The sequence below is a fragment of the Temnothorax curvispinosus genome, unplaced genomic scaffold (genome assembly GCF_003070985.1).
Source record: "Temnothorax curvispinosus isolate PA1 unplaced genomic scaffold, ASM307098v1 QBEX01013028.1, whole genome shotgun sequence".
Classification (NCBI taxonomy): domain Eukaryota; kingdom Metazoa; phylum Arthropoda; class Insecta; order Hymenoptera; family Formicidae; genus Temnothorax; species Temnothorax curvispinosus.
Window position 1 is genome coordinate 725,310 of NW_020222808.1, and position 26,774 is coordinate 752,083.

The following is a 26,774-nucleotide window of genomic DNA, read 5'->3' on the forward strand; positions in this document are numbered from 1 at the left end:
GTTGGAACTATTCCAACCACGAAGTTCGAACATTGACTTACGAACGTCCCTCGAGTTGAGTTATCATTGTAGATGTAGATGAAAGTGCATTGCTGATATTCTTTTTCTTTTGCTACATAGATACTCTTTCCTTCCTTTATTACCAAAAACTGATAGCTTTTTATTCTATTTTTTTAGCGTTATTGTTTTGATATTTTATAAATAATAATTTGTTTTCAATCGGATGCATCCGCGTAACAAATTAATTTAATAGGATAAGGTGGTTTGGCATAAATGCGACTAATGACAATACTAATTCTTCGGCGTACAACTGCCGGTGGATGAAAACACTCAAATACACTGATAATGTCAAATAAACATCCATCATTTCCACAGAGGTGAATCCATTAATATGGAATTGTTTCCATTGTTATTTGAGATAACTACCGACTCGAGGGAATGGCAATGTCGACAAGACTATTTATGCATCATTAGGAGAAATCACACACGTTGTTCGGAATTGATATGCAAATTAATTAATTTAATTAACGTAAGCAATATACGAAATTTTATTCGTCACTTTCGGAAACCTTTCTATATATATTATCCCCAGTACTACACGAGTTATATTCTTGCTAGGCGAAAACGTATATCACTTAGGTATAAAATTTGACGTTCTTCTTGAAATGACTTTCGTTCCCGCGAATATGACACGTATGACACTACGTCTTTACGAAATTCTTCCGAATGGACGACATGCAGCAAATACTACATATCTCCAAGCAATTTTACGCGACATTGCAATGATCCTTCAGCCTTCACGATACCGTTCCGTCTTATTCACTTTTTATCTATCAACGTTATTATCATCAAGAATATGTGTATAATATAGAAAATGCCTCGAAATTTTTTGTTTCTTAATTCTCCAGTTTCTAGTAGATATAAATACATATACTTTGCGTTATAAAATTAAAAATAAGAAAAAACTGCAAGACGTCTGTGGTAAACTATACGTTTGGAATGCTTTGTATTTAGTTTGATATAGATAAAACTGGGGATTCTCGTACGGCTATAATTGTTAAATTCTAGCTCTTCTTAATGTATGTATATATAATTCGAGCTGCTAGTAAATCAATTTTATTGACGTTCCTCAAATGCTATTTGCTCTCTGCCATAGCGTTAAATCGGTCCGAAGACATTATCATCCATAGTTACCTTTATACACATCGTGCGTCGATGAAGTTTGCACTTGCGCGCGAGACCGACCACATTAATCCGGTACCAGGCGCATATTGCATTATTCAACACTACATTCGTCCCTCTAGTTCGAAAGTGTGTCCGCCGCGTTAGTTTGCCGGTGCGATGCGTTCGATGCCATCGACAATAGTTTCTGAGTCGCGATTCAAACTGCAAAATTATTCATGGACTGTTTTGTCTCGCGAATTGTCTACCGAAACGACATAATCTACAAGTTTTAATTAACATCGCGTTTAGCTACGGATTTATGAATAATAATTATATTTATAAAGTTTAAACATATTTATTAATTTAAAGCTCTCACGATAATTGTTTTCTTTTATTACGAGATTATTTTGTTGATTAGATCGTTGATTAGAGAATATTAAAAAATTGCGCCCATGATAATGATATTATTGATAATCGATCGAAGGCGTCGCATGAGACTTATGAGTTAAAAAAGGTATAAGACACAAGCGTGCCAGACGAGATATTTATTAACTTTCATGAAAGTCTGATCTTTCGCGGCGCGTTAGGATACTGCGCGGCTCGACATTATTCTTTTCATATATGATCGATTAATATCCTTTCTCACGCCTAGCGCCTCCTGGAAAAGGGATATTGAAAATGCTAATATACGCCGGATAAGAATCGACTTGAGATTATATGGATGCGTTCTCTATGCACTTTTTCTCGCGATTATGTTGGCTTTAATAATGAAGCTAATTTATAACGATATACAAAAATAGTCGATGCTAGAAACTTGTTTATTGGTTTATTTAATTTTCAGAGAGATACAATAGGGGTATTTAAATAAGTTAGAGTTTAACGGTTTGGCAGGTTATGTCGGGTTAAAGTCGGGTAAAAAGTTAATTTTTACACTTTTAACCCAAAGATTAATGTGATAGGTTAATGTGTCACTTATGTATTTTGCATAACCTTAAAGAGTAGCGCGCCCAAAGTTAATTAATTAACTTTTTACTCGACTTTAACTCTACATAACCTGTCAAACCGTTAAACTTTAACTTATTTGAATACCCCTAATAAATATTTTAAATAGCGATAAATGTATTTTTTAATCGATTTTTAATAATGCGTGTATTATCCCGATATGTAATAAATAACATCATTATAAGCTAAACTTGATAGATATGACCTCAAAGATTTGCGACGTCATTATACTTTGTGCTTAAAGCTTCGTAAAAAAGACACTTAAACGTCACGTTTGACATATATATATATAATTATTTTTCCCGAAGAAGTCTTAGCGTCGAAGAACGGGAAATCGATTATAATTCCGATCCTTGGAGGGATCACCATTTTATGTGGTATATGAAAGGAGGAAGGCGGTCTCTCCATAAATGAATTACGGCAATCGGTTGTCATCATGAAGACCTCGTAGCGGGAATGCCGATTGTCGACCATTAATTCAAATACCTCGCTTTCTGCCCCTCCATTAAATTGGCGATCGACTTTTCCCGCATTTCACTAAATTAACTCGTTGACACTCCGACTTTCCTCCTTTCTTTTTTTCTCTTAAATTTTTTCCATTAAACCGACGAAGTGTTTCTGAGGTCCGTTTTCATCTTTTTATTTAAAATTCGCAAAAAATCATAATCTTTCTTAACTTACAGAGGTTATAAATATCTATAAAATTGATAAAAAATTACATTCCAGATATACAATGATTATAGTGCTATGTATCTAGAAATTCTTTATCGAGGAAAGTTCGTTTTCTTTTCTATATTTGTTTTTTTGTTATATACAAGTATTCTTTACTTTTGACTTATTAACGTAGATTGTTCGAATTTCAACCAATGTTCAGATTCGATTTATTTAGTTCCACCACAAAGTATCCTTGCAAGCAGTTTCTTTTAGGTGCGAGCGAGCTCGTGCTAGGTACGCAACAGATTGGAACTTACAAAACCCTGATTCCGTATTCATGGGAAGCATGAGGATTCTCTCAATCTCGACGTGGACTCAGGTTTCGGAATAACACTCGCCGGAAGACCCCGACGGTTTGTTCGACGAGCAACCGAGAGACCGCCAATATAGAATTCGAAAGATACACGTCGCGGTTATTGGAATGTTATTGGAAATTGTCTTGCAAATGTTTCAATATTATTATTCTAATATTATTTTAAAAATATCTTACGATGAGACGGAGCATTTGAGCTGCATTTACGGTTTCTTATCGCTGTAATAAAACGTTATGATATAATTTAGGAGAAATGGAACTATGACTATTCTATTGAGTGTTCTATTTCCAAGTAGATATAGTAGTTTAAGTCCTCTTTGTTATCTAATAGCTCGATCGCAAACTAAGTTCTCGCTAAATTTCATACAACTATAGCTTCTGTGTATTAAATTGGCGCGATGATCAAACTAGAATACAATCTAATCGTTATTATACAAACAAAATAATGTTTTTATTAATTATTAATTAAATTTAAAAAAATATTAACATTTTTAATCAAATCCGAGTCGTTTAGAGTTTTGAATAATATTTATAAGATAATATTTAGCATAAATGTGGAATCAGGGATTTTGTTAGTTTTATTTTAAACAAATCAAAATAGCATTTTTTCTAGTTCTAATTTCTTTATAAATGATTTATAATTTAATTATTTAAATGTCCTTATTTTTGATATCTCAACATTAAACTATATGTTTAGGATAAGGATTGTCGTTATTCTCTATGCGAAAATCTTATGTCAGTTTTCACAATTGAATCGCGGTATAACCGAAAAAGTTGTATCAATAATAAAGAAATTTCACACGGGATCGTCGATCGATATCTATTCCAATTTGCGTGAATGTTCGATAAGTTCGGTATGTTCTACGAGGTTTTTGCGCGTAGTCTGATCGATCGCGCCAGAAATTGCATTAGTGGAATAGCACCTCTCAAAGTGTGGTTCTGCGGATTACCGCAAAGCCCATGCGGAAGCTCCACCGCGAGTGAATCGTCAGACACGACCACCAACAGCATAATTCGCTGGTAACTACATCTGGTCAACGCTTCTTTTGCGTTTCGCGTTTCATTCGAGCGAGCGTTCAATTCTACTCCTAAATCCGGTATCGAGCCTGTAGGCCACTAAATTACAGCAACGCGCAATTGTTTTATTAACGTGTATTTGTGATCAACATTTATATTGTCCGTGTATTCAATCACATATTTGCAAAGTTGCGTAAAAAAGGTTTTTAAAACTAAAATAATTTTTCGCATTTTTTTCTCTGTGACGAAATAAATATGCTGCGTATAGCTACTATGATGGATAAATGTTTTATATGTATAAATCGAATCGCATTTTTCTCGCTACATTTTATAAAATAACTGAACTTTATTTTTCATTTAGATTAGAGTTAAAAATTTATCATAGAAATGATCGAACTTGTAGAGAGAAATTTCAGAGGCTTGTTTCTATTAACAACAAACTCGAGCGTCACAAAAACAGATCGTGCATTTAATGGCGCGCCAGCGTTGTTAAATTCGCTTCCACCCGATTTTCTCGTGTGCGTGACGGAGTGGCTGCTGCTGCAAACGCACTTTGACTCGAAACTGCGCGGCATACTAACGAGACCAATTTCAAGTAGCACGTATACACCGGCGGCTATGTGCGACCCTCGTGTGCGACATCAGTATGTAAGGTGCCCCTGCCACGTTCTTCCGGAATCGAGGCTGGGTTTCCGTTAATGAGAGACATTAGTTTAATAACTCGTTAGTGAAGTATTAGAGATGGTACCTCGAGTGTATCCCGCGCAGTAAATCCCTATCTATCAACACGAACGCAGTTTTAATCGGCTCTCACGCTGGTATAAGTAATTAATGAACCGCGCGGTGACACTGTTAAAAGGTACCGTTCCATAAACTTGGTTATTTCGACGTTGTCAACTCTTTTCTTTTTTATGATAATTCCCGATTGGAGGATTCCCTAATGGAACGAGGTATTAGCTTAATACCTTGTTTCTGCGTGACAAACATACATACACACACACGCACGCACACACACACACAGCTTGTAATAGTAAATTGAAACCGATTTTAAAACGGATAAAACTCAGTACCTAGTGCTAAATCTGTTCTTGAAATAAAACTTTATAGAGATCATTTTTACTTTTTTTTCACAACTTAACGTTTTCTCCTTATTAAATCAGAAAAAAATGTATACAGATTATTAACGTCCTATGCAGGTCTATCTGAGATGTGCCGTTAATGGTTACAGTTTCAGACCGTAGTGGCTCTTGGATAAACCGCGATCTCGGCCGCAAACTAGGCATATCGACTTTGCGCGACGGCAGAGGAAATCCGCCCCAGAAACCACTTGGCAGTAACTCACACCGTTACGGTTTCGATCGGATCAAATTAGGGTTACGTAATTCGTTCGAATGCGATTTTGACGATATAAGCTGTTTCTTGCTTTCAGATTTATCTTGATATAAAAGATTCTGTGTAATATACATATATTTGTATACTCAGTAAAAAATTTTGCGTTAAATTTAACACATTTTACATGTCCCAATTTATCCACTCTAATTTTTATGTTAATTTAACAGCAGACAAATATGTAAATAAATAACACTAATATGTAAAAAATTAACACAAAATTGTAATACATGAACGCTATTTAAATGTTAATGGAAATTGCAATATATCTATTATATTATTTATTTTTCAATTGCAATAACGATAGGCATAATGAAGAATTCCGCTCAAACATTTCTTTTCACTTTGTCGATAGCTGATCTGTTACTTTATCATATAATTATTATTATTAATTATTAAACTCCGCGAAGTTTCTTGCTTTACTCATCAACCCCTGGTTGCAGCAATCCCCGATTTGCCAAAGTTTCCGAAAGAGTTCTCGCAGCTTATATAATCCGTCGGTCAAATGGAAAAGTTCCGTGAAAAAAGTTTCACTCCACTTTTCGAGGACTATGCCCCTGATCTGTGCTCATCTTCTTATCTCGTCATCCTCCTTTCACTATCTCCGCGTCGCACTCTGTCTCCCCCTATCTGCCTGCGAATCGTTTCTCGATCTGACTTTCTTCCCCGAAGTTTTTACATTCCTGTTTCAGAAGAGTGAAAGAGTGATTTTTAAAATGCTCGAAAAGATCGCGGCATCGTTTCTCACGCCTTTTTTTGTAAATCCTCTCTTCATCAGCCGCCGCCCTTATTCCAACCCCTTTCCACCGTTGTCGTCGTCCGCGCCTTAGTCTTATCTGAATGGAAGGGTCGTTTCGCCCGATGAAATTCGAGTCTCGTCCAGAGAGGAAACCCGGCGACGACGAAAGCTGTCTCTCTCTTTTCTCTCTGGCAGAATGGAAGGACAAAGAACGTAGAGCAATCGAAATTGAAGTCCGCGATGCTGATGAAGCCGAGGCTGTGGTTAAGAATGTTATCTATGTTCCCGCGGTCGAGGACAAACTTTGAATACATAAACGTTACGTGTAACGTCATATTTAATTATTATACGTGCTCTTATACTTATGTATGTATATGTTATCATGCTTTTCACGCCTCTGTTTCAGAGAGTTTGATATATATATTAAAACATTCTCGAATCTCTTTCTTTTTAACATAAACGCGATATTATATTGTACTTCTCCAATCTTATATTTATTTTTTTTAATTATAAAATTTTTATTGTAATAATTTTCATGACAACGCTGCATCGCGTTCTATATTTCATTACAAGAAGAAACCGTCCATATTTTGGAAATAACACTATTCAAAGGAAAATGATCGCGTGAGCAAACGGGCACGAGGAGAGAGATTGAATTTATCGTATTATGAAGTAAAACAGCAAAGTTTTATCCATGACCAACGATAAGAGCGAGTGAACCGAGCAGCTGCTTATCGAGACGAGTATAAAGCGAAAAGGAGTTACAAGCTGAATATCGTACAAGCTCCTGCTATTGTGTAAACTTACTTCATGTCCAATATTTTGTTATTGTTTCTTTAGTCAAAAGAATAATAAATAAGAAAATTAATGTGTAATAATATTATAATATTAAGTTATATAATTTTAGATAAAAAATAATAAATTTTTTTCCTTTTAAAATAATACAGTATTTATTTCCTTACGATGGATAGTGAAATTATCGCTCTAATACAAATATTATAATCAGTAAGTAACGTACAATGCCAAACGCTGTATTCATAAGCTGCACAAGCACCATAAGTTACTTTCATTCATTAAACAAAGCACCAGCAATATCAAATCTTTTACGATCGCATATTACCTTCTACTCGAAAACTCTATAGAACTTAGGGATACCCACTGTGTCGTAGACGATATTGCGGGGCTTTTCACGCAATGCTTTACGACCTGAGATACAAAAGCGTAAGCCAACGAGCGTAAGCACACGTTATTCGCGTAGAATGAGATGCACGCGCATTATTATAAGAAATATTGACGTTGCCAAGAAAGTATTACTTTTTATGCGCTGGTGGGACGCACCGACGTATTATCGAGCACCATTCCGCAGCGGCATTTAAAAGCGCTCTTTCGTGCAATTCCAACTCCCTATATAGTAGTCCCTATTCTTCCGCGTGCGCGCGGCGCAGCAGAGTTCTAAAGTGAATTTAAACTAGCGACCTGACCGAGCGTCGTTTTTATTAGCCGCAATTCACCCAGAATAAACACGATGAATTTCTGCATATTCACGTTTCCGCTCTCGTTGTATAACTTTATAGTATCCGAGCTGTCTTTTTATAGGCGCAAAATCGTGCTAACTTCCGACGCTCGTTAATCGACCGACATAACGATACTTAATTGCTCGCGTTAATTCCTCTCTCCAGACTTGTAGAATGATATACGTATAAATAAAATGTATGAAATGTGCGTGTATTTTAACGTCTGAGATTCTGCTTAGTCCTATAATTCTTGCTACTCTGTGGTTTTGATTGATTTCTCCAGTGGAATTTCTTAACTTCTCAAGTTTGGGACTTTGTACTAGTTACTTGTCCGATCAAGCATCTTTTCGTTGATCCCTAAGGATACGCGTTGGATCCGAGTTGTATGACTAAAGTTTAGCGGGAGAAACCTTAATACGTGTGCGAGCTGTGTCAAATCGTATTTTCAGACACGTCAGTGCAGAACTGTGGCACGGGTAAATTTCTTGTGTCAAAGTTTCTAGAATTGTTCACCTTTACACCGTTCTTCCTTTAATCTCACGCACGTAATCACAAGGCGTTATAACGAGCAGCCTTCAAGATCCTCGTTAGCAGTATCGCCGTGTTACCGTTGTTGAATTATCATACTGGAGGCCTATGAGACTCAAAAGAGGAAATGAGGAAACTCAAATAGCGTCTACGATTATAAATTATTTTTAGAGAAATTATGTATATATAATGTCTTCTCTATTTCTTCAACACAAATAAAATATAGATAATAATGTACAATATACGTTATAAAGAAATCATGTGACGCATTCTATTTTACGCGTCGTAAAACGATTGTAAATCGATAAAAATTAATTACACGATGTATTATCAGTCGCTTTCTTTCTTCTCTCAAATACACGATCTGTCTCTTTCTTTTGTAAAGCCATACCGGAAGATTGCAGCTCTTACAGATCTCTAGAGAGATTGTTCGGTCGTATCGTCGCACTATATTATCAATATTTAACAGAAAACATTCGTATTGTCTTGTTTCTCGGAAAATGTAGATATATACTGGGAACTTTATGCATTCAACCCGCGCTTCCTAATGGAAACCTGTTATGATTTACGAGGAATTAGCAATATTAACTTGTCGGATTCTCTGTAATTCTGCCACAGATCCCACGAGATTGACCAAGACCTATATATGCAAATTGGTCATGGATATATAATGTAGGAATACAGTCCAACGTCAAGCGGAAGATATAGCGCAAATAATGTTAACGAGCGATAAATTCGAAGTAGAGAGATAAACGCGTAAACAAAACATTGTTATACTAAATAATAAATATAATGTTTCTTCCGTTTCTTTTTGGGGCTATATTATTTTCTTCAAAGTATTCGTATTATTAATGTTACGGTCCAGGAAGCTCATAATACGTCTTTGATAATGTATAATGCATTCAAGCTGATATTTTTTGCCGGTGCTCCCATCGTAACAATACACGGAAGCCTGAATATCACGGTGACGCGAAGCGAAGCGTAGCGTTTCGCTGAGCACCAAGCTGTTCCACTGGTAATCTCCGGCCGTTTTTCAAAAATGCTTTCCAGGGATTTAAGGATAGTAAATAGCTGCAAGAGAATCTTTGGAAAATAGTACAGCGCTTTGTGAAAATTAGGACTGAAATAATTTCAGAGAAATTCGTTCGAAATTATGCGGCTCAAACGCGAGAGATACCTACATTTTTCCCGTATTAAGCCGTACATACACGGTTTTTTATTTTTTTGTGTCTATATAACTTTTCTTTTATATACTTACATTTTATTTTTATCGACATACTTATTTGGTGAGCAAACAACGCAAAATCAAGTCCTATATTTGAAAATACAAACTTAATTAGAATACAGGTCGCCATTGTATTTTTAATTAATTTTTATGTATCAATATACACTTGTATAATCAAGGTCTTCTTTCCCCGCTAGAATACTTTTTACAAACAATTAATACCTGAAATAATTAAACGCGAATTATCTGCTAGTACCATTTATAATAATTACTCGCCTTATTTGTATTTTAACTGAAACAAGCGAACGTGTTGGAGTAGCTGCTAAAAACAACAGCAAACATATTTAGGGATTTTAGGGATTATCTATTCCTTATTTAAACGCAGCTAATGGTCGAGTACAGCCCGTAGTCAATGAGATCGCGTAAGAAAATACCGAAAGAAGTCGTCGCGAGCGCGTTTCCGGGAGGATCAGAGTGCTTAACGTGTTACAGCGAAAACGGAGAAAAGAATGGCAGTGAGCTACACTGGTAGCGAACAATACTTGCGGGATGAGAGATGGAAGGCGGCTAATGCGCATCCACTCCGTTACAGATAAATGGATTAGTTAGTTACGACGCGGAACGCGAAAAGTAAAAGAGCGCGTCGGGCTGTGAGAATACCATCACGAAGGGTTAAGGTTTTCTGATGAAAAACGGGGAGCGTGGAGGAACCGGTGATTTGGCGAGACGTAAATACTAAGGGCGCTCGTTACCGCTTACGATGTATCCATTCATCCTGTTGCTCGATTGAACAAACCGTCTTCTTTTATCTCCGGATAGAATGGTTAATTTCAACATTTTTCCAACGTCTAATTTAATGAAAAAAAGTATTTGATTGGAAAAGGTATAATATTTTTGCAGTATTACACGATAAATATCTATGTGATAATATCTTATAATATCTACACACAACTAATATATTATACTTTAACCAACTAATATTTGACTAGTTTAGCTTTTAAATAAAAGAACCGTGCATATAAAATGGTTTTTTAAGACCTATCATAAATTTCAAAAAATGTGTCTTTTCTATATTTTGACTATAATAATATTATAATAACGTTTATTAAGTTACTATAGTATATTCAATATTTCGGGATATTAATTGATGTAAAGATGTAAAATTTGCCGAAATTAGCGTTTATGTAGACATATAAAACATGATAGGTATTACACGCATTGATACATTATTAATTTTATCGTGCACTGATATGTCGCTTCATTATCAGCCAAGCTGTAAACAATATTATCAAACTAAATTTTTTAAGCGTTCTACACGAGCGCGAACGGATAATACGGTGCTAGTCGGTCCGGCATGACTTTGATCAGAAATAGCCATTCATGAAGCCAAATGCTAATCGGCAACGCTGGGTTATCACTTTTAACTATCGCTCACATGGTTCAACTATAAAATCGCCTCTAGTACTAGGTCAGGAATGCGTCCTGCCGCTTTTTATCGCGCCAAAGGATGCTCGTTAATTTCCGTAAACGACCCGGGGGCATTTTGCGATGAGAGTTTGAATACCGAAAGGAAGAGGACTTCAATGCGCAACGTCCTTAAATATTCCTTCCTTTAAAGAACGGACTAGTTGTCAATAATGAGAACGATGTGTGCCTAGAGTCACTCTATGCGATTGTTCGATGAATTGAAAGTATGTTCGCAAGACTTTCAAACGTGACATCTTTGAAAAATTCCGCAGAAAGGCGACTTTTGACGCACTATTGATAGCCTGGCGGCTATGTAATCAGTGTCAGTCTCATGAATAGGTGTTATTAGAATGCACCTTTCATTCAAGAGCACGTCGGCATATCGTGCAACGATAGTGATTCTCAACGTATAGACATATTTTTTTAATTGCGACACGGTTTCGTTTTTTTGCGTTCAATGTCACGTCGACGATTGACGATGAACTTTGCTCGTTTATCTGTAATGTGCGGTGATCTCAATGTTTAGGATAAAAATAAAAATTTTAAATTTGATATATTTTAATGTTTACCATAACAGAGGTATTATGTTCTTTGTCTATATAATAAATATTAATACCATATCAAATGTATTATTTGATATGATGATGTAACGTCTATGTATAGGTATATGCATGTAATATATATTGCATAGTGTATTATCTAATGATTGTTAGAGATACATAGCATATATACGTGTGTACGTGTATAATACGACGTTATTCCACGAATTATTTGTATGTGATCCTATACACTCAGAGAAATGGACAATTCGTTCAAAAATTAACAAATGGATAATTCGATATTTTTAATCGGAATTATGAAAAGCCGATCAACATTAGAATAATGTCCAATCAATGATAGCCGGATATCATTAATAATTGATCGACTTTTTAATTATTCCGAATCATTTAGACCTGGATTTTTCTCTTAGTGTAGTAATCAGTGGTCAGTATTATACATTGAACTCCACGAATCAAATTAATCTCTGTTATAAGAATTAACAATATGTGATTGTATAGTCGAAACAATCGAAAAGCGATCAAAAAGCACGTAGTTAATAATATTGAAAATAAATTTTTTTATATACGGAAAAAAAGGATTTGCTACTATACGGACAACTAACATTTTTTACTGCAAGAGCTAATTAATTTTGCAATAATAGCAAAACTTTTTGCTGCAATAGCAAACAATTTTGCTAAACTTTGCTATTATTGCAAAATTAATTAGCTCTCGCAGCAAAAAAATGTTGGTTGTCCTATATTTAACAAATAGATTTGCTGTTGCAGCAAAACCTTTTTTTTCCGTGTACCAATTAACTACAATTGTTTTACTAAATATAATTGAATCGATATTGAATTATCTTTCTTATTGGTATATTTTGAACCTACCGCCATACACAGATACAGTCGCACACACATACATTTTCTCAGCAATCAGAGTCAGTCTTTCCACCGTTCGTGCATCTTTCCGCTGGTGACAGTAACAGTTCCGTCGGTATCGGTAACGTTCATGCATTGTAGGCTGCGGTCTACTTGACATTACAAATGCTTCGAACCATTCCTCTTCTCCTTTCTTTCAATGAAGAAGGAGAAGAAGAATGCTTCAAAGCATTTATAGCGCCAAGTGGACCGCAGCTGTAATGTATCGTAACGTACGCTCAGAATAAAGAAAGTTTGTCATAGCTCGTATTAGTAGTAAATCAGCCCAGTTCCCTCAAAGTAAGAGACACAATACTTATACATTGTGATTATAATAACATTAAATAAATTTAACGTTTTAACTGAATTTGAGAAGATAGATATTATGTTAAATCTTGCCAATTGGCACGAATAAAATATTTACACGACAAAATATAGATAGTATCATAGAGAAATTATTTAGTATGCGAGTCGAATAAACACACTTATAGTATTAAAACTATACGTAATCTCCGTTATACGAGATTCACACAGCCTCGCTCGGAGCTTGCAGTTTATTAGCATAGATGGACGAACTTTGATCGTTTGAGAGTATTATCACTATGGAACGGAATGGTGTTCCACTTTAAAGGATTAACGCGATCATAGTCGTGCTTACTTTCTAGGTGCTATATTCACTCATGACCAAAAGGATAGCAGCACGGAGCTGGCCTTCAAGTACGCCGTTTACAAGATCAACAAGGACAAAATTATACTGCCGAAGACCACGTTGGAGTACGACATCCAGTACGTGTCGAAAGATGATTCCTTCCACGCATCGAAGAAGGGTGAGTATTATTACATTTGCGTGTTTTTTGCATGCTCTCTTATTAAATTTCGTATTTTCTACATACGTTTTATTTTTGGTAAACCTAGTCATGCAGTTTTATTTGCATTTCCGTAATCAACGTCAGCGTAAGAAATAGTAATTTGAACTGAAACTTGCGGCGCAGAAAATTCTCCGGTGTAATGAAACGATGCCGCATCGCACACGTCTGTAAGAAATTTCACTGAAGTTAAAAAACATCTCTCACGCTCGTTAATCTCACGGTTTCCTACATGTCAAAAATGATTTATTCCTGAAAACTCGCTACGCTTCCGCACAGTTACAGAAGGCTGTAAAATGTTTAAATGGTTCATAGCCCGTTTCTCTCTGACATAAGTCTAAAATATTAATTTATTTCAGTTTTGAAAATACGAGCGATACAATCGCAACGCGCTATTGCTAAATAATGCTTACACAGTAACGAGTACGATTGTTAATAAAACAACAAAGTACGTTGAGTTACGCGACGTTAGATTTTTTTAGATGGATACATTAAATAATTGACCGCGAATGAAAACGTTTGTGAGGGACATAACGCTAACTACGTTAAGTCGGGACAAAGAGCTTGGTTTATCGCAAGAGCAAAATCATGGCACTTAAATAGACAATACTCCGAGGTATCTTGAATACTCTGAGAGTCCTTTTAGTCGACACTATACGCGACGTAAGGTGCTACCGTAAGCAAAATTTATCGTGTTGACGGCATGTATAAACCAGCCAAGAATAACTGGCTTGCTTGCTTCTCGTCGTTATTAAAGTAGCATACACATTATTATCCGTCTCGACTGCCGCTATCGGATACTCTCACCGTAGAGACCCATTGTCTGTCTTGCTTTGCCCTTAAAAACATATTACTTGTCCCTTGGCCGACGTATCGAGAAAATTTAAGAGACAAGATCAATTTTACCCATGAGGTACATCTCGCGGGAATTTCTCAATATGATTCCTACAACTGATTCTTTTTCCACATAGAGAAATCGCGAAGTTCTTATTATAGTTATTATTTTTATAAGAGAAATAAAACCTGTAAGACTTGAAACATTGTCATATTACAACATTGGAAAGAATATATTTTGTATCTTTTCCTCTTGTTTGAGAAATTTTTTTTACACTTATTTTGGAAAAAATAAAATATTCCAGAACTCATTTTCAACAAAGCAATTGCGTTAGTATTGCGAAATAAAACTCCTACTTTGTTTTGACAAAAATATTACAAAATAATTTGGAATCTACAACGAAATTTAATGTAACTTTAAGTAGATAACATTAGTTTGGTTGTTTTTACGTACGACCCTTAGAATTCTAAAATCAATTGAGTAAATTTGCCACTTCTTTTTCTCTTAACAAATATTCTGTGGTATTTTTCCAATTCCCTGTAAAGCGCATTAATATCGCAAGTTGTATGACTTTTTTAAACTGAACTACCACAAAACGTTAATCGAGCGAACGCTATTATGTTTGTCCGAGCAACGGCACATGTTATGTGCGTTGTGCAAACATTATAACAATTGGATATGTTAGTACAGTATTAGCACCCTATATCTTCGTCTAATATTGATGCAGGAAAATAGCCCTCAGACTGCCCTCATTATTTTCACTCACCATATCGTAAATCACAACGCCTCGAAGCGATCCATGCTTTATAACACGTGAAATTGTGTATCTTACCCGATCGATGAAAAGGACATCTTCAATAATTCAATGCGGAATTCATATCTTTTGAAATACTATCGTAGTTTGTTCCCTCGTTTGTTCCTCTGTACTTTACGCATCAAAAGTCGTTGTGAAGATAATTTATACACTTATAATATTATATAATATTGTTAACGATACATTTATACAAAGTTGAGAAGGCTTTCTTAACATTTTGTGGATACAATATTTGAAACGACTCTTCTATGCCTTCCCACATATAACCTTGCACAGCGTACAAAAATGCATTTATGAGATCCGATTTCGTCAAATTCACTTAACGTAGTCAATAACTTTACATACATTTCCATTTCTATTTTTCACGACGATGGATACTCTTGGTACGATCTTTACGATTCGATTTAGGTTATCGCAGACTCGCGGTTTATAACCAACTCTTATTCGTGATATCTGAATTTATATGCTTGTAAAATTCTCATTATTGTTGAAACACATAATAGGCAAATAAAGATCCTTCCACAAAATTTTCATTATTTTGTAATACAGAGAATATCTATTATTTATACGAGCTGCGCATAGGATCGTATTTCCACGTGATGAAAAGCACGTAAAATCAAATTCATATTTTGAACAATGTTGGGGATTCCCCCAATTTATTAATGTAAAATTTATATCTTAAACCGTTATATGTACTGCAATATACGTTTCGTTTGCTTCTCACGCGAAATGCTCGATAAGTTCGGAACCGCCGGAAAAAGCCGAGCCGCGCCGAAGGCGAGCGCGCGTCTGCATCCCCACGCGGCTCGCCCGACCGCCGGCCTCCCTTCCAACGAACCCGCCGCGCCGCGGTATATAAGCCGGCGCTCCGACAGGAGCCGACACTTCGTCTTATCTCCGGCCTTCTGCTGCCTTCGACGAAGCCTACCCTATCCAACTTCCTAGGGCGACACATAAAACGAGGTCCGGTGCTCCGAGTCTCGACTGAGTACTCTCAGGTGTCCCCGAACTCCAGCCTGCCCAACCGACGATCACGATTCCGCGGGGTCGAGCACGCTCGGTCTCGTTGCGAGCCCTCTCGCTGTCGTGACCCCGGTGCTTCGCTTCCTGCCGTATATATCTACCGCGTCTCTGTAGGCATCGAACGTTAGACCGCGTTTCGCAACTCCGTCACACCGCGACACGTGCATTCGCGATACAGTTTATCGTTCTTACCGCTTTTCGGTGCGCACTCTATGTAAATCGCATTTTCAAATCTACGCATATTACAAGTCGCAGCGCGCCGAGTGCATTCGCACTAATTTTTCTGTACATCTCGCGTTTCGTCAGATTTGTTTTGTTATATCGAATAAAGTTTATATGCATTGTAAATCAATTGCTGTCTTTTGGGCCTTCCACTCAACTTCCTAACAAGCGATCGAGTCCGCGTTTAACTGAAACCCCGGTCGTCTCATAGTTAAAGGGCTGAACGAAGCCACTCGCAATTATCTCGCGTTCTCACGGAACGGATTCGGCGATTCGTTCGGCGCGTTTATTGCGCGCTCGAACAAACAACAATATTATAAAACAGGAATATGCAGGTATATTTAGTTTAGCTTATTTGTGTGAAAATATCTCTGAAAATTATAAAAAGATAATTGCTCATTAATATTTAGAATAGATGTAGTTAATTTCTTTTTACATGAACACAATAAGATTATTAACAAGAATTTATTTCCTAAACTTTATTTCAAATATCTTTGTGTCGTTCGGTAATTTTTTCTATTGACAAGCAATTATTTAAACCGTCAACATTATTAATTTATAAATAGGAAATTAATTGAGATAGTATCAACTCTGGGCAATATATTGTAACATACATATACACTTTCAACTACATGCGCGATAAACTTTCGTCAATGGCACCGGCTAATCCGTGCCTCGGAATTGCCACGTGGATCAATAGAACGTATGCATGTGTATCAACTACTCGAGCAGGAAGCCACTTCGAAACCAGTCCGTGTCATAGCTCGCCATAGTATGCCTGTGCTGTTGAGAGTTCTTTCCAGTGACTTTTAATGGACTCGTTTGTTCGTGCACAACACGAAAATAGTTGAATTTTCTATTCTGAGTTTCATGTTCCGATTGCTCAATTTTCTGTCACCAATATGACGCTGAAATTTTTTGCAGTTAGACAGGTTTTTTCTGTGCTGTAATTCTTAGACTTTATTATTCTGAAGCTTTTATTTAATTTCGCTTTATTAATTTAACTTTATTATATCCAGTTTTACAAAGTATAATAATAATATAATATACATTGAATTAGGATTTTCTTTGCTAAAAATATGATTTGATGTTTAATACTTTAATTCAATGCTTTAATTGAATGTGCGAAAAAACGCGTTTTGACGATTGAAAACATCATTAATGCATTGCTTTTCAATTCAGTGAAATCCCTGTGTGCGAGTGTTAGCGTATGCAATGCGTTGCAGAGGAAGTTTGATTATCTAATATTAGACTTTATTCTGAATGAAGGTTTTATTTAATTTACCTTTATTATATTCAGTTTTACGAAGTATAATAACACTATAACATACATTGAATTGGAATTTTTCCTGCTAAAAATATGATTTAATATTCAATATTTTTTGAATTTGCGAAAAAACGCGTTTTTTTAACGATTGGAAACATCATTAATGCATTGCTCCTCAATTCAGTGAGATCCCTGTGTGCGAATGTTAGCGTATGCAATGCGTTGCAGAGGAAATTTGATCATCGGCTCCGTAACACGTACGCGTATAACCGTAAAAATCTAAAGAGCCGTATACCTTGGCGCAAACAACGCTATTCTGCGGCAACAACGACTACGCTCTGCTTCGATCTCGCTCGCGCCGCATAATCATCGTGTCTTTACAACACTCGTTTACATGGGCACGTACTTCGGCCCTATATGTGCGTACATTTGTGCAAATGATGTCGCGTGAGAACCAAGCGATCAGTTAAGTATCAGCCGATGAGCCCGTTTCTCGTTTGAACTTTTTACACCCGTGAACGTTCTCTTCCGTCTCTGGTAATGGTCTCACACTTTAAGTAGTTTCGACAAAAATTATGCGGACCGTACATTGATTAGATTATCCATGAATGCGATGCGATTTAAGAAAATTTAGACACAGAGTCGAAATGCCTGAATGAAATTGAAATGTTTATTATTGATTTCTAGGAGCTTTTTGCTCAATCTTTTTAATTAATTTTTGAAGATTTTGAAAATTATTTTTTATTTAAAGTTTTTTCAAAGGAAGGTCGATATACGATATTCACTAGCATAAGACGCTGTCAAAGTTCAAAGCGAAAAAAAACTTCACGGTAAACACATAATTTCTGAAGTTCTCGTCGGTTGGAAAGGACCAAGCGCTTACGTCATGTCGCGTGTTTAAGAGTTCCTCTCGAACATATCGCTCGATTCCGCTCACGAGCATCTTTATACCGATAGTACACTCGATCTTCGATCTTTGATGTAAGAGTTTCTCAGTCATGACTATATACATGTTCAAGCTGTGCTCAAACACGAGTTTATATCTATATATATAAAATCAAATATCCTGACTGACTGACTGACTGACTGACTCATCCAGCCCAAACCCCTAAACCTAGAAACATCATGAAATTCGGGGAGGATATTCCTTCCACGACGTAAGCACTCACTAAGAAGGGATTTTTAGAAATTCGACTCCTAAGGAGGTGAAAAGGGGTAAAATGTGTGTTAGCGAAGCACGAGTTTCAAATTAGTTTCGCATATTTAAAAACTTGAGTCATTACGGTCGTTGCTGTGTGACTGACATAAGTGCTTTTATACAAATAAATTAATAAGATTTGATATTTATATGTTAATGCATGATTATGCAAATTTTAATTCACTAAAAGAAGCTGAGTCGAAATCGTAAAATAGAATAGAAAAAAACTCAGCAATCTCACTGAAAGAAAATTAAATAACTCCGACAAATTAAATAATTCCACAGCGAGCGTAGATGCATCAGTAAATAGACTGTTAACAAGTACCGTTAGTCAATTCTACTTCTTTGTTAAATAAAAATATCGCTGTAGCTATGTTAGCGTACAAGAAGGTAATTTACACGCAAACTAATAGAGAGACAAAAGATTCTCAGACAAAATGTTGCGTGAAATCTGCTGTACCGTGAACAATGAGAAAAATGTGGAACGCGAAGGAAGATTTAAAGGAAAGCATCTGGCGACGGAGCATCATTACCGTTGAATGTAAAAACTCATTTGTCACGCGTAAGTTTCTTAGCTCACCAGCGAACGCTATTGTCCCTCGCTCATCTTTCGTATGTCATAAACACCGAGTATGCCGGCGTGAAATCTGCAAATAATGGCCACTACGGCAAATCCTGCGGATTTGACTTTCAGTTTAATCTTCCTGAGAGCGAGCGTAATTTAGTTTATCTATAGCTGTCGCGCGCGCAAACCGCTATCTGCTCAACAATTTAAAGTTTCGTCGCGCGAGAACGAGTTCCAATTGTGTCGATCGTATAATCGCCGGTGTTAGGATGCAATTCTCTGCGCGCGAACGCACACAGACGCGGAATCGAATTCTCGAGTTATGATTTTTCCGCGTTTCTGATTACTGCGCCATCGGGAAATCGTGGATAGATCCATTTCCGATCGATATTGTCCGCCTGGGCCGTATTGCGATATTTTATTTCTCTTTTTTGTCCCTGTCGCAAATCTTCTCTCGGATATGGAACCGGAAGATATGTTTATCGATATAGGTTTGAATTTTTCTCCTGCTCGTTGCGGAGGCGGATTTGCCGCCGTTTGTAAATAAATCCCGGGATATAATACCGACAGCAGAATAAAAGGCTTAGGGCCATATTTCAGTCTTAATCTGCGTTTTCCGCCACGCTTCTATCGGCGATGCACGTACGTGTATTTGGCGTTGCCTCGCAAATCCGGGATCGGTACGATTCTCTTCCCTCGAAACTTCCATTCTGCTCTGATAGTTTGCAACACAATTATCTCTGTGCGAAAAAAAACCATGGTATTTGTAAAGTGTAAGCTTTAGTCCAATCTTATTTTTCATTTGTCTATACTCTATATAATATATATTAAGCATTTACAACAGTTTACCTTGCAAACAACATCCAATTTTACGCACTTTATTTTACCTGTTTAATTTACACTTTAGCGTTGAAACGTTGCAGCAACGCTGCGATAATAATCAAAACCATTCTTGACACTGCTAGCTCCTTTTTATTTATAGTGTAAAATAAGTTTCCTCGGCACTCGCGTTGACCCGGCGCGAGACGTTTATCAAACCGTGCTTCCAGCGACGGTAGGAGGGAATTGCGAGTCATTTTATCGACACTTCTTTAAATTTCATTTCCCTCCGTCTCTTTCGTTGCGCATCCTTCTCGCTAGTCAGTTTCATCTCGATGCGGAAATACCGCGAGTCGGGAAAAAGCGCGGGTCAGATGGGAAAGGGGTGGAATCGGGGGGCGGCAGAATGAAGTAGGTAGGGGTAGACTGAAAAGCAGTTAAAGGCAGAGTGAGGTGCGAGTTGGCGAAATAAAGAAGAGAAGCCAGACGGAAGGAAACGCAAACCGGCGCGCGATACACCGCAATGCACCGCGAAACCAATATCGACAGGAGCGAAACAGACGCCTTGAGTTGTGCATGCGGTTGCACGCAGACGTGCGGAATACATATACGAGAGGGAGCGCGCCCGTTTCTCGTTCGCTCTCTCGTTATGCTCCTAACAAATTCAGTTGGGAATTTGCCGGAGAAATCCCTTTTTTCTTTGCCTCGGGATAGCAAGAGCCTTGAAAGCGCCACCGCACTTTGCTGGGAGATTTAAAAGCGCACGCGGGCGCGGGCGTCAGTTTGCATTTCACCTAAGTTAGTAATATCATTACGCGTAGCTTCCGCGGTACGGACTTTCCCAATTTCTCCTGCGGTGCAAAAATATTGCGTCGTCATGACCCACGTGACGACGTAATATTTTTGGACACTTTAGAAATTATTTACTCTTTGCGTCTCTTCGACATATAAACATAGCTAACAAAATACTTTATAAACGGAGAAGAAAGAGAAGAGAACGTATTATAGAAAAAATTACGTCATATAAACAAAACCATATTTAGGTATAATATTTTATAAAACGTCACGATTTTAATATAACGAATAAATTAATGGACGGCGAATCTGGATCTGTTGAACGAGTTAAGAGCTGTTGAATTTTTCGTTTTCCTCGGCTGATTAATCGAATGACATTCAGCTTGTGCGAGAGAAACGAGTTACAGAGAAACATCGTAACGACAGGGATGTACTCGGCAGGCTGCAAAATTGATTCAATGGCGAGCAAAGAGATTTAACGCGCAATTACTCTGATTGAACGAAGCTGATGGTTTGGGATCCGTCGGTAGAATTGCCGACATCAAAGTACAGACCGGTACTTCGCTCCTCGTTAAGGGGACTGAAAAGAGGACCAACAAACGTACATCCTCACGGCATACATACATTGTTCCGGCGAAACAATGCGTCTTTGTCGCTACTGCGCTAATGCTGATCCGTTTGTGGAGGATTCAAAATATCTGGCGAATATCTAATACAAAGCGCACAATGAGATACATAATATACAAAAATACATTGCGCTTTGTAAAAAAACATTAAATAAATATAAAAGTTGTAGAAAAGCGATATTAATGATATAAATTTTTAGTTTGGAAAGTTTTCTTTACTTTTCTTTGTACTTTTATTTAATATGCACGGTTTTTTATATTCTTATGGAACTTTATAACTATAACTTTCTCAAAAAATTGCTCTCATCTTCTTTTTACCTTAGATCTTGTGTAGATTTTCATAGAAAGTATTTGATTTTGCTAGTAAGAAAAATTTCGAGGAAAAAAAGCTCTCTTTCTTTATATAAAATATTTTTACCTCCGTTGCTACTAGAGATAAATCGTTTAATGGATTGTTTGTGCAGCCACCTGTTGCAGCAGCGAATTGCTCAAATTCGAATACTATTGCCAGCGAATTTTACTATAATTTTTCAGATATATTTAATCAGTAAAATAGACATTGATATTTTCCGATATTTTCTTATAAAATATGCCTATTTCACCGAAAATCAAGAAATATATCTTTATATAAATAATAAGCGACCGAATTAACCGATTTAGCAAGTCAAAGAATAGCTATCATACTACTTACGAAAGTTTGTTAGTTCCAAACTTCGATCATCGCTATACTTTGTACAGAACGAGCAATAAGATATTGCTTATACTTGCAAATTGCAAATATATGAAAGATATCCTTATTACGGAGTCGCTACGTAATGAATATTTTCAGGATAAAGATATATTTTGAAGCAATTTTGAAACAATTTTAGTTATCAAACTATTTAAGTAATATAATTGATGTGCTCGTATTCTACAAAAAATAGAATATATATCTACAGTGTATTTTCTAAAGCCTAGAACGACGAAGAAAAGAGTCACTTTTTGAATGAAAGAGTCTTTTTTGAGAAAAGTACAAGGTCTTTAATAAAACTTCTCCAACACGTCACACATATTGTAATTATAATATACTATAATACACTAAAATAACCCTTTCTTGCATGCACAAATGGAGCAATTTGCATTCATAATTATTATCCGTTAGATCGTTTTACAAAAAATGATTAAACATTTTATTCAAACTACACAATATTCATGTAAATTATGTAATTATTTCAATTGTTTACGTCTATGAATAATGATGGAAAATATATGCACAGGAAATGATCAAAATGATACATAACTATATGCTGTAATATTAAAATAAGTATTAAAGATTATAAAACATTATTGTTAGTAATAACAAGTAATATTAAAATTAGGAACTGAATATACATGCACGCAATAATTGCATCTTTATTAGCATTGCCGATATATTAATTACCTACTTACAAATCTATTTACTTTTGTTCCGAAAATTAAGTTTATCATAATATAATATTATTTGCATTACAAATATTAAACGAGAAATTGTAATGTGACCCAGGTCATATTTGATCGAATTTATTGATCAGATTCCAATATACTATTATGAGTATGATAATTAAATATAATGTCTATTAATATGTTATACTTATTTTACATTATTTTGAATTTAGTTACATTTTTAAATTATGAACAATTATCATAGTTCTGTATAATTCTTTATTTCTACGGATTAAGGAAAGTATATTTTATAATATCTACATTTTAAATTATTTATTTATTTTCTAATCCAAACCGAATTGTATGTATTAAAGATACTGCATTTGCCCATATATCTGTTTCAAAAGTTTTTATTTTAAGTTCTTGTTATTTTTTTTAGTCACATAAACATCTATTTGATCACGACGAAACGTTTGAAGCACACCAAGGTGCCGTGATTATTGCCAATTAATGCGTAGCAATAAGTAGTAACTAACAAATTGATGGGGAACCTGTGAAACGCAGGACGAGAACTTCGTTTTCGCCGAACGTAGCGCCGCCGGGGTGGTACTTTGAAATTTTAATGAGCCGCGCTCTCTGACCTCGTCGTTGGAGATTCGTGCGAGCGAGGGGATATGAAAAAGGAATGGGCCGCGTTTCGATACCGACGAAGTTGGAAGTTACTGGGGAGGCGGTTCCCGCGAAAAGTTGCGAGAAGTCAATTAGTATGGTGCTCCTTTCACGGGGATCCCCAACGCGCGCGCGGTTGTTAAGGTTCCAGCTGGCGGTATATGCGATAATCTGTAGGACTTTAAAAGAGAGAGAGGTTGCCGTCAAGAGACTTTAAAAGAGAGAGAGGCCGCTCGTTATGCCAGGCGCGATAAAATAATACGCTTCTGCATCACTCTTTGAGAAACTAAAGTTTAGTTACTGCAAGGGTATTAGGTTGCAAAAACTTTCACGGAATTAGTCTTACAGTTTTGTGCGGAATTATACACGGCATCGGAGTTCTTGTGGGTTCTTTTGCGAGAGAGACGCGGAGATGCTGGAATAAATAAATTCGTAAGTCAAACGCTTGCAATAATTTTTATAAAGATAGATACAGAAAAATAATCGGAGAGAGGTACACAATTTATTCTGTTATAAATGTAAAGTAAGTGTACTACTATAGAAGGATAATAAGAAGGATTGTCTCATTTTCGTTGAAAAAAAAATATATCTTTCACAAATTAGCAAAGCATAAAATACAATATACAAATAAGGAATATAGATAAACCTAGGTAACATATTATCTGCTAAGCGACTGCATCGATATATCGATATATCACGCCTGGTTCCCTCTTGGCAACGAATTGGAGACACTTTCCTTTACAGCTTAAATCTACTGCGTCTCGAGAGAATGCCTTGGCAATGACCCGGCAAGACCTTTTTACGAGCGCGGAATAATTATGAGTCTAAGTCCGGCTGTTCACATTTTCACGTCGCCCCCTCCCCTTCCCCCGCCTTCGTAATAACTCAGTTCTACCCTTCTCACAATTTCTCATTGGGATCGTAGCAGTTGTTTTAATATTTCTAAAATAGTCCGTCGCGATTTCAACGGCAAAAAATAAGTTAGCGGAGGACTATTCTCCGAGCGATCGTTAATTTTAACGTATCGTCTCTTAAGTGGGAGACCGTAAAGTTAAATTAGATCGTACGTCGCGCGTACTTTTCCATTAATAATTCTGACGTTTTAACGTGCAAAATGTTAAGGTTTTATTACTGATTTATATTGCTAATCCGCTTAACGATTCGCTCATTAACGTCAGGTCCGCGCGCATGCTCATAAAATTACATAATTACTTCGCATAAGACGCTAATCAACCTGATTACACGGCGGCGTAGTAATTTAAATGCCTAATTAGCCGGCGGCGCTTGTAAAGTGGCCGAGGGATGTAAGAAGAGACGTAATCGCGCTCCTTTTTTACACTCACGTCGGCACCGCGTCATCACCGCGGCGATGAGCTTTATCTCCAACGTTCTCGCGCCATTGATTTAAACGCACCCGCCTTATCTCGTTCGCGAAATTAAGAAGAATATACCAAATCTTTCTCCGCGCAATTCCAGATAGCGGAGAGTCGCCGTTAGTCAGTGCGGTTAGATTCATCAGCGGACGCTATTGGCACGGCGCACGAGAGGGAGAGGATAACTCTCGTGGCCGGCGGCCAAGATCATAATGTATCAGAGCTTCCCGGCTTCCCCCCCCCCCCCCCGCGACAATCCCGACGGTCGATTTTTGGTCGACGACAGCAAGTAGATTGAGCATCGCGCGGACTGAATCTTCTCGAGCGTATTGAAGGAAAAGGAGGAACTCGGAATAGGCATCGATGATCCTCACTGGGCGCCCCATTGTACGCCGCGGTGACGGTCTCCTTCCGAATTATTGTACGGAAAGATGCACGAACTCCGAGTATGAATCCTGCCTATTGTGCGCCTGGACAGACGGTTAACCTTGATCCCAATGGATCTTTGGCGAATTTAATTTGCCGAGACCGAAACCACCGTCGCGTATTACGACTTATTCGTAATGGACTTGACCTTCGAGAACCTACGCCGCGGATGATCTGAAGAGGAGAGTCGAACCATATCTATATACGGTCGCCTCTCGAAATACGATTAATCCTCGCAAAGTCGGCAGGCGAGTGAGAGAGGCGTTTTGACCCCGGTCCTTCACGTTTTAACGCCAACGCTGACCACGGCAGAGAACCTCCGTTAAAAGGGACTAACTTTCGTATTTCTCGTGCACGACGTTGACGTCAGCCACAGAAACTTTTTCGACAGCGCGCTGTCGTCGTAAACAAATTCAGATACGATTGGCTGGCTGGCTGGCGGCTGGCTGGCTCGCCTCCACCATTCGCTTTCGCCTTCTCTTATTTTCGCCGCGTTTCCGGTCGCCCCCTGGTCTGCGACCCAAACCCTCTCCCCGTTTCTGCTCCGCTTTCGCGAAAATACGCGTTATCCTCTCTCTTTCTCTCGGCCCCCCCTAAGCTACGATCGATCTCGCTTTCCAATTTAGTACTCGAGACCAGAGACTGCGTCCTTGAAATAAGAGCCGCCGACGTTGCTCTTCGTACTACGATGAATCCGTCTGGCTGTTACAAATGTAACTTGGAATTCGCTCTTGAAACCAATATACCGCTCTACACGCTACAGAGATCCCGCAGATAAAACATCTCGAACTTATCGAGCTGTAAGTTCGAACGACTCCCATAAATTCGCGCGGAGATGATAAAACGGACATCGTCGCGAATATCTTGGGGAGTTAACGGATTAATAAACGTATCACGTACATTAATCCAGTTGGATAAAACCAGATAAATCCTGGATAATATTATTTATTGGCCTAAACCTAATTGGTGTTTGACAAAATTGGATCTTCCTCCTCTTGCCGAAACTGAGATACGTTTGAGTCATCGAAGATTCATGGAGTTTGCTCGAGGATCTGCGCCATTTAATTGGTGCTTTAAAGTCCGTGGGATAATGTAATTACTAGCGTGAAGCGAGTGGACAAGTGGATTCGAGTTACTTGCCTATGCATAGTCTTCGAATCAATTGACACGAGGCTATACGATTGACTGCTGGTAGGGCAGCATCAAGTTAGATTCTCCAGTAATGAAGTGGCTATGTAACCGAGTTACAGCGCGAAACTCAGAAACGCAACTAACGCTCAAGAGGAACCGCAGAGAAATAAAGTGATTCGATTACGAACAGCAATCAACAACTACTCTGATGGAAT

The 26,774-nt window shown here is 37.4% G+C and overlaps 1 protein-coding gene across 5 annotated transcripts in view; it reads left to right on the forward strand.

The window, feature by feature from the left end:
* LOC112463097 (glutamate receptor ionotropic, kainate 2-like) overlaps positions 1-26,774 on the forward strand; it is a 126,817-nt gene that overhangs the window by 19,000 nt on the left and 81,043 nt on the right. For all 5 annotated transcript variants that reach the window (XR_003041741.1, XM_025029285.1, XM_025029286.1 and 2 more), the window contains exon 3: positions 13,195-13,356. Coding sequence is in view for 4 of the 5 variants with exons in the window: in XM_025029285.1 (XP_024885053.1) it covers positions 13,195-13,356 (162 nt within the window). In the remaining variant the exon portion in view is untranslated. The remainder of the gene's footprint in view (positions 1-13,194; positions 13,357-26,774) is intronic.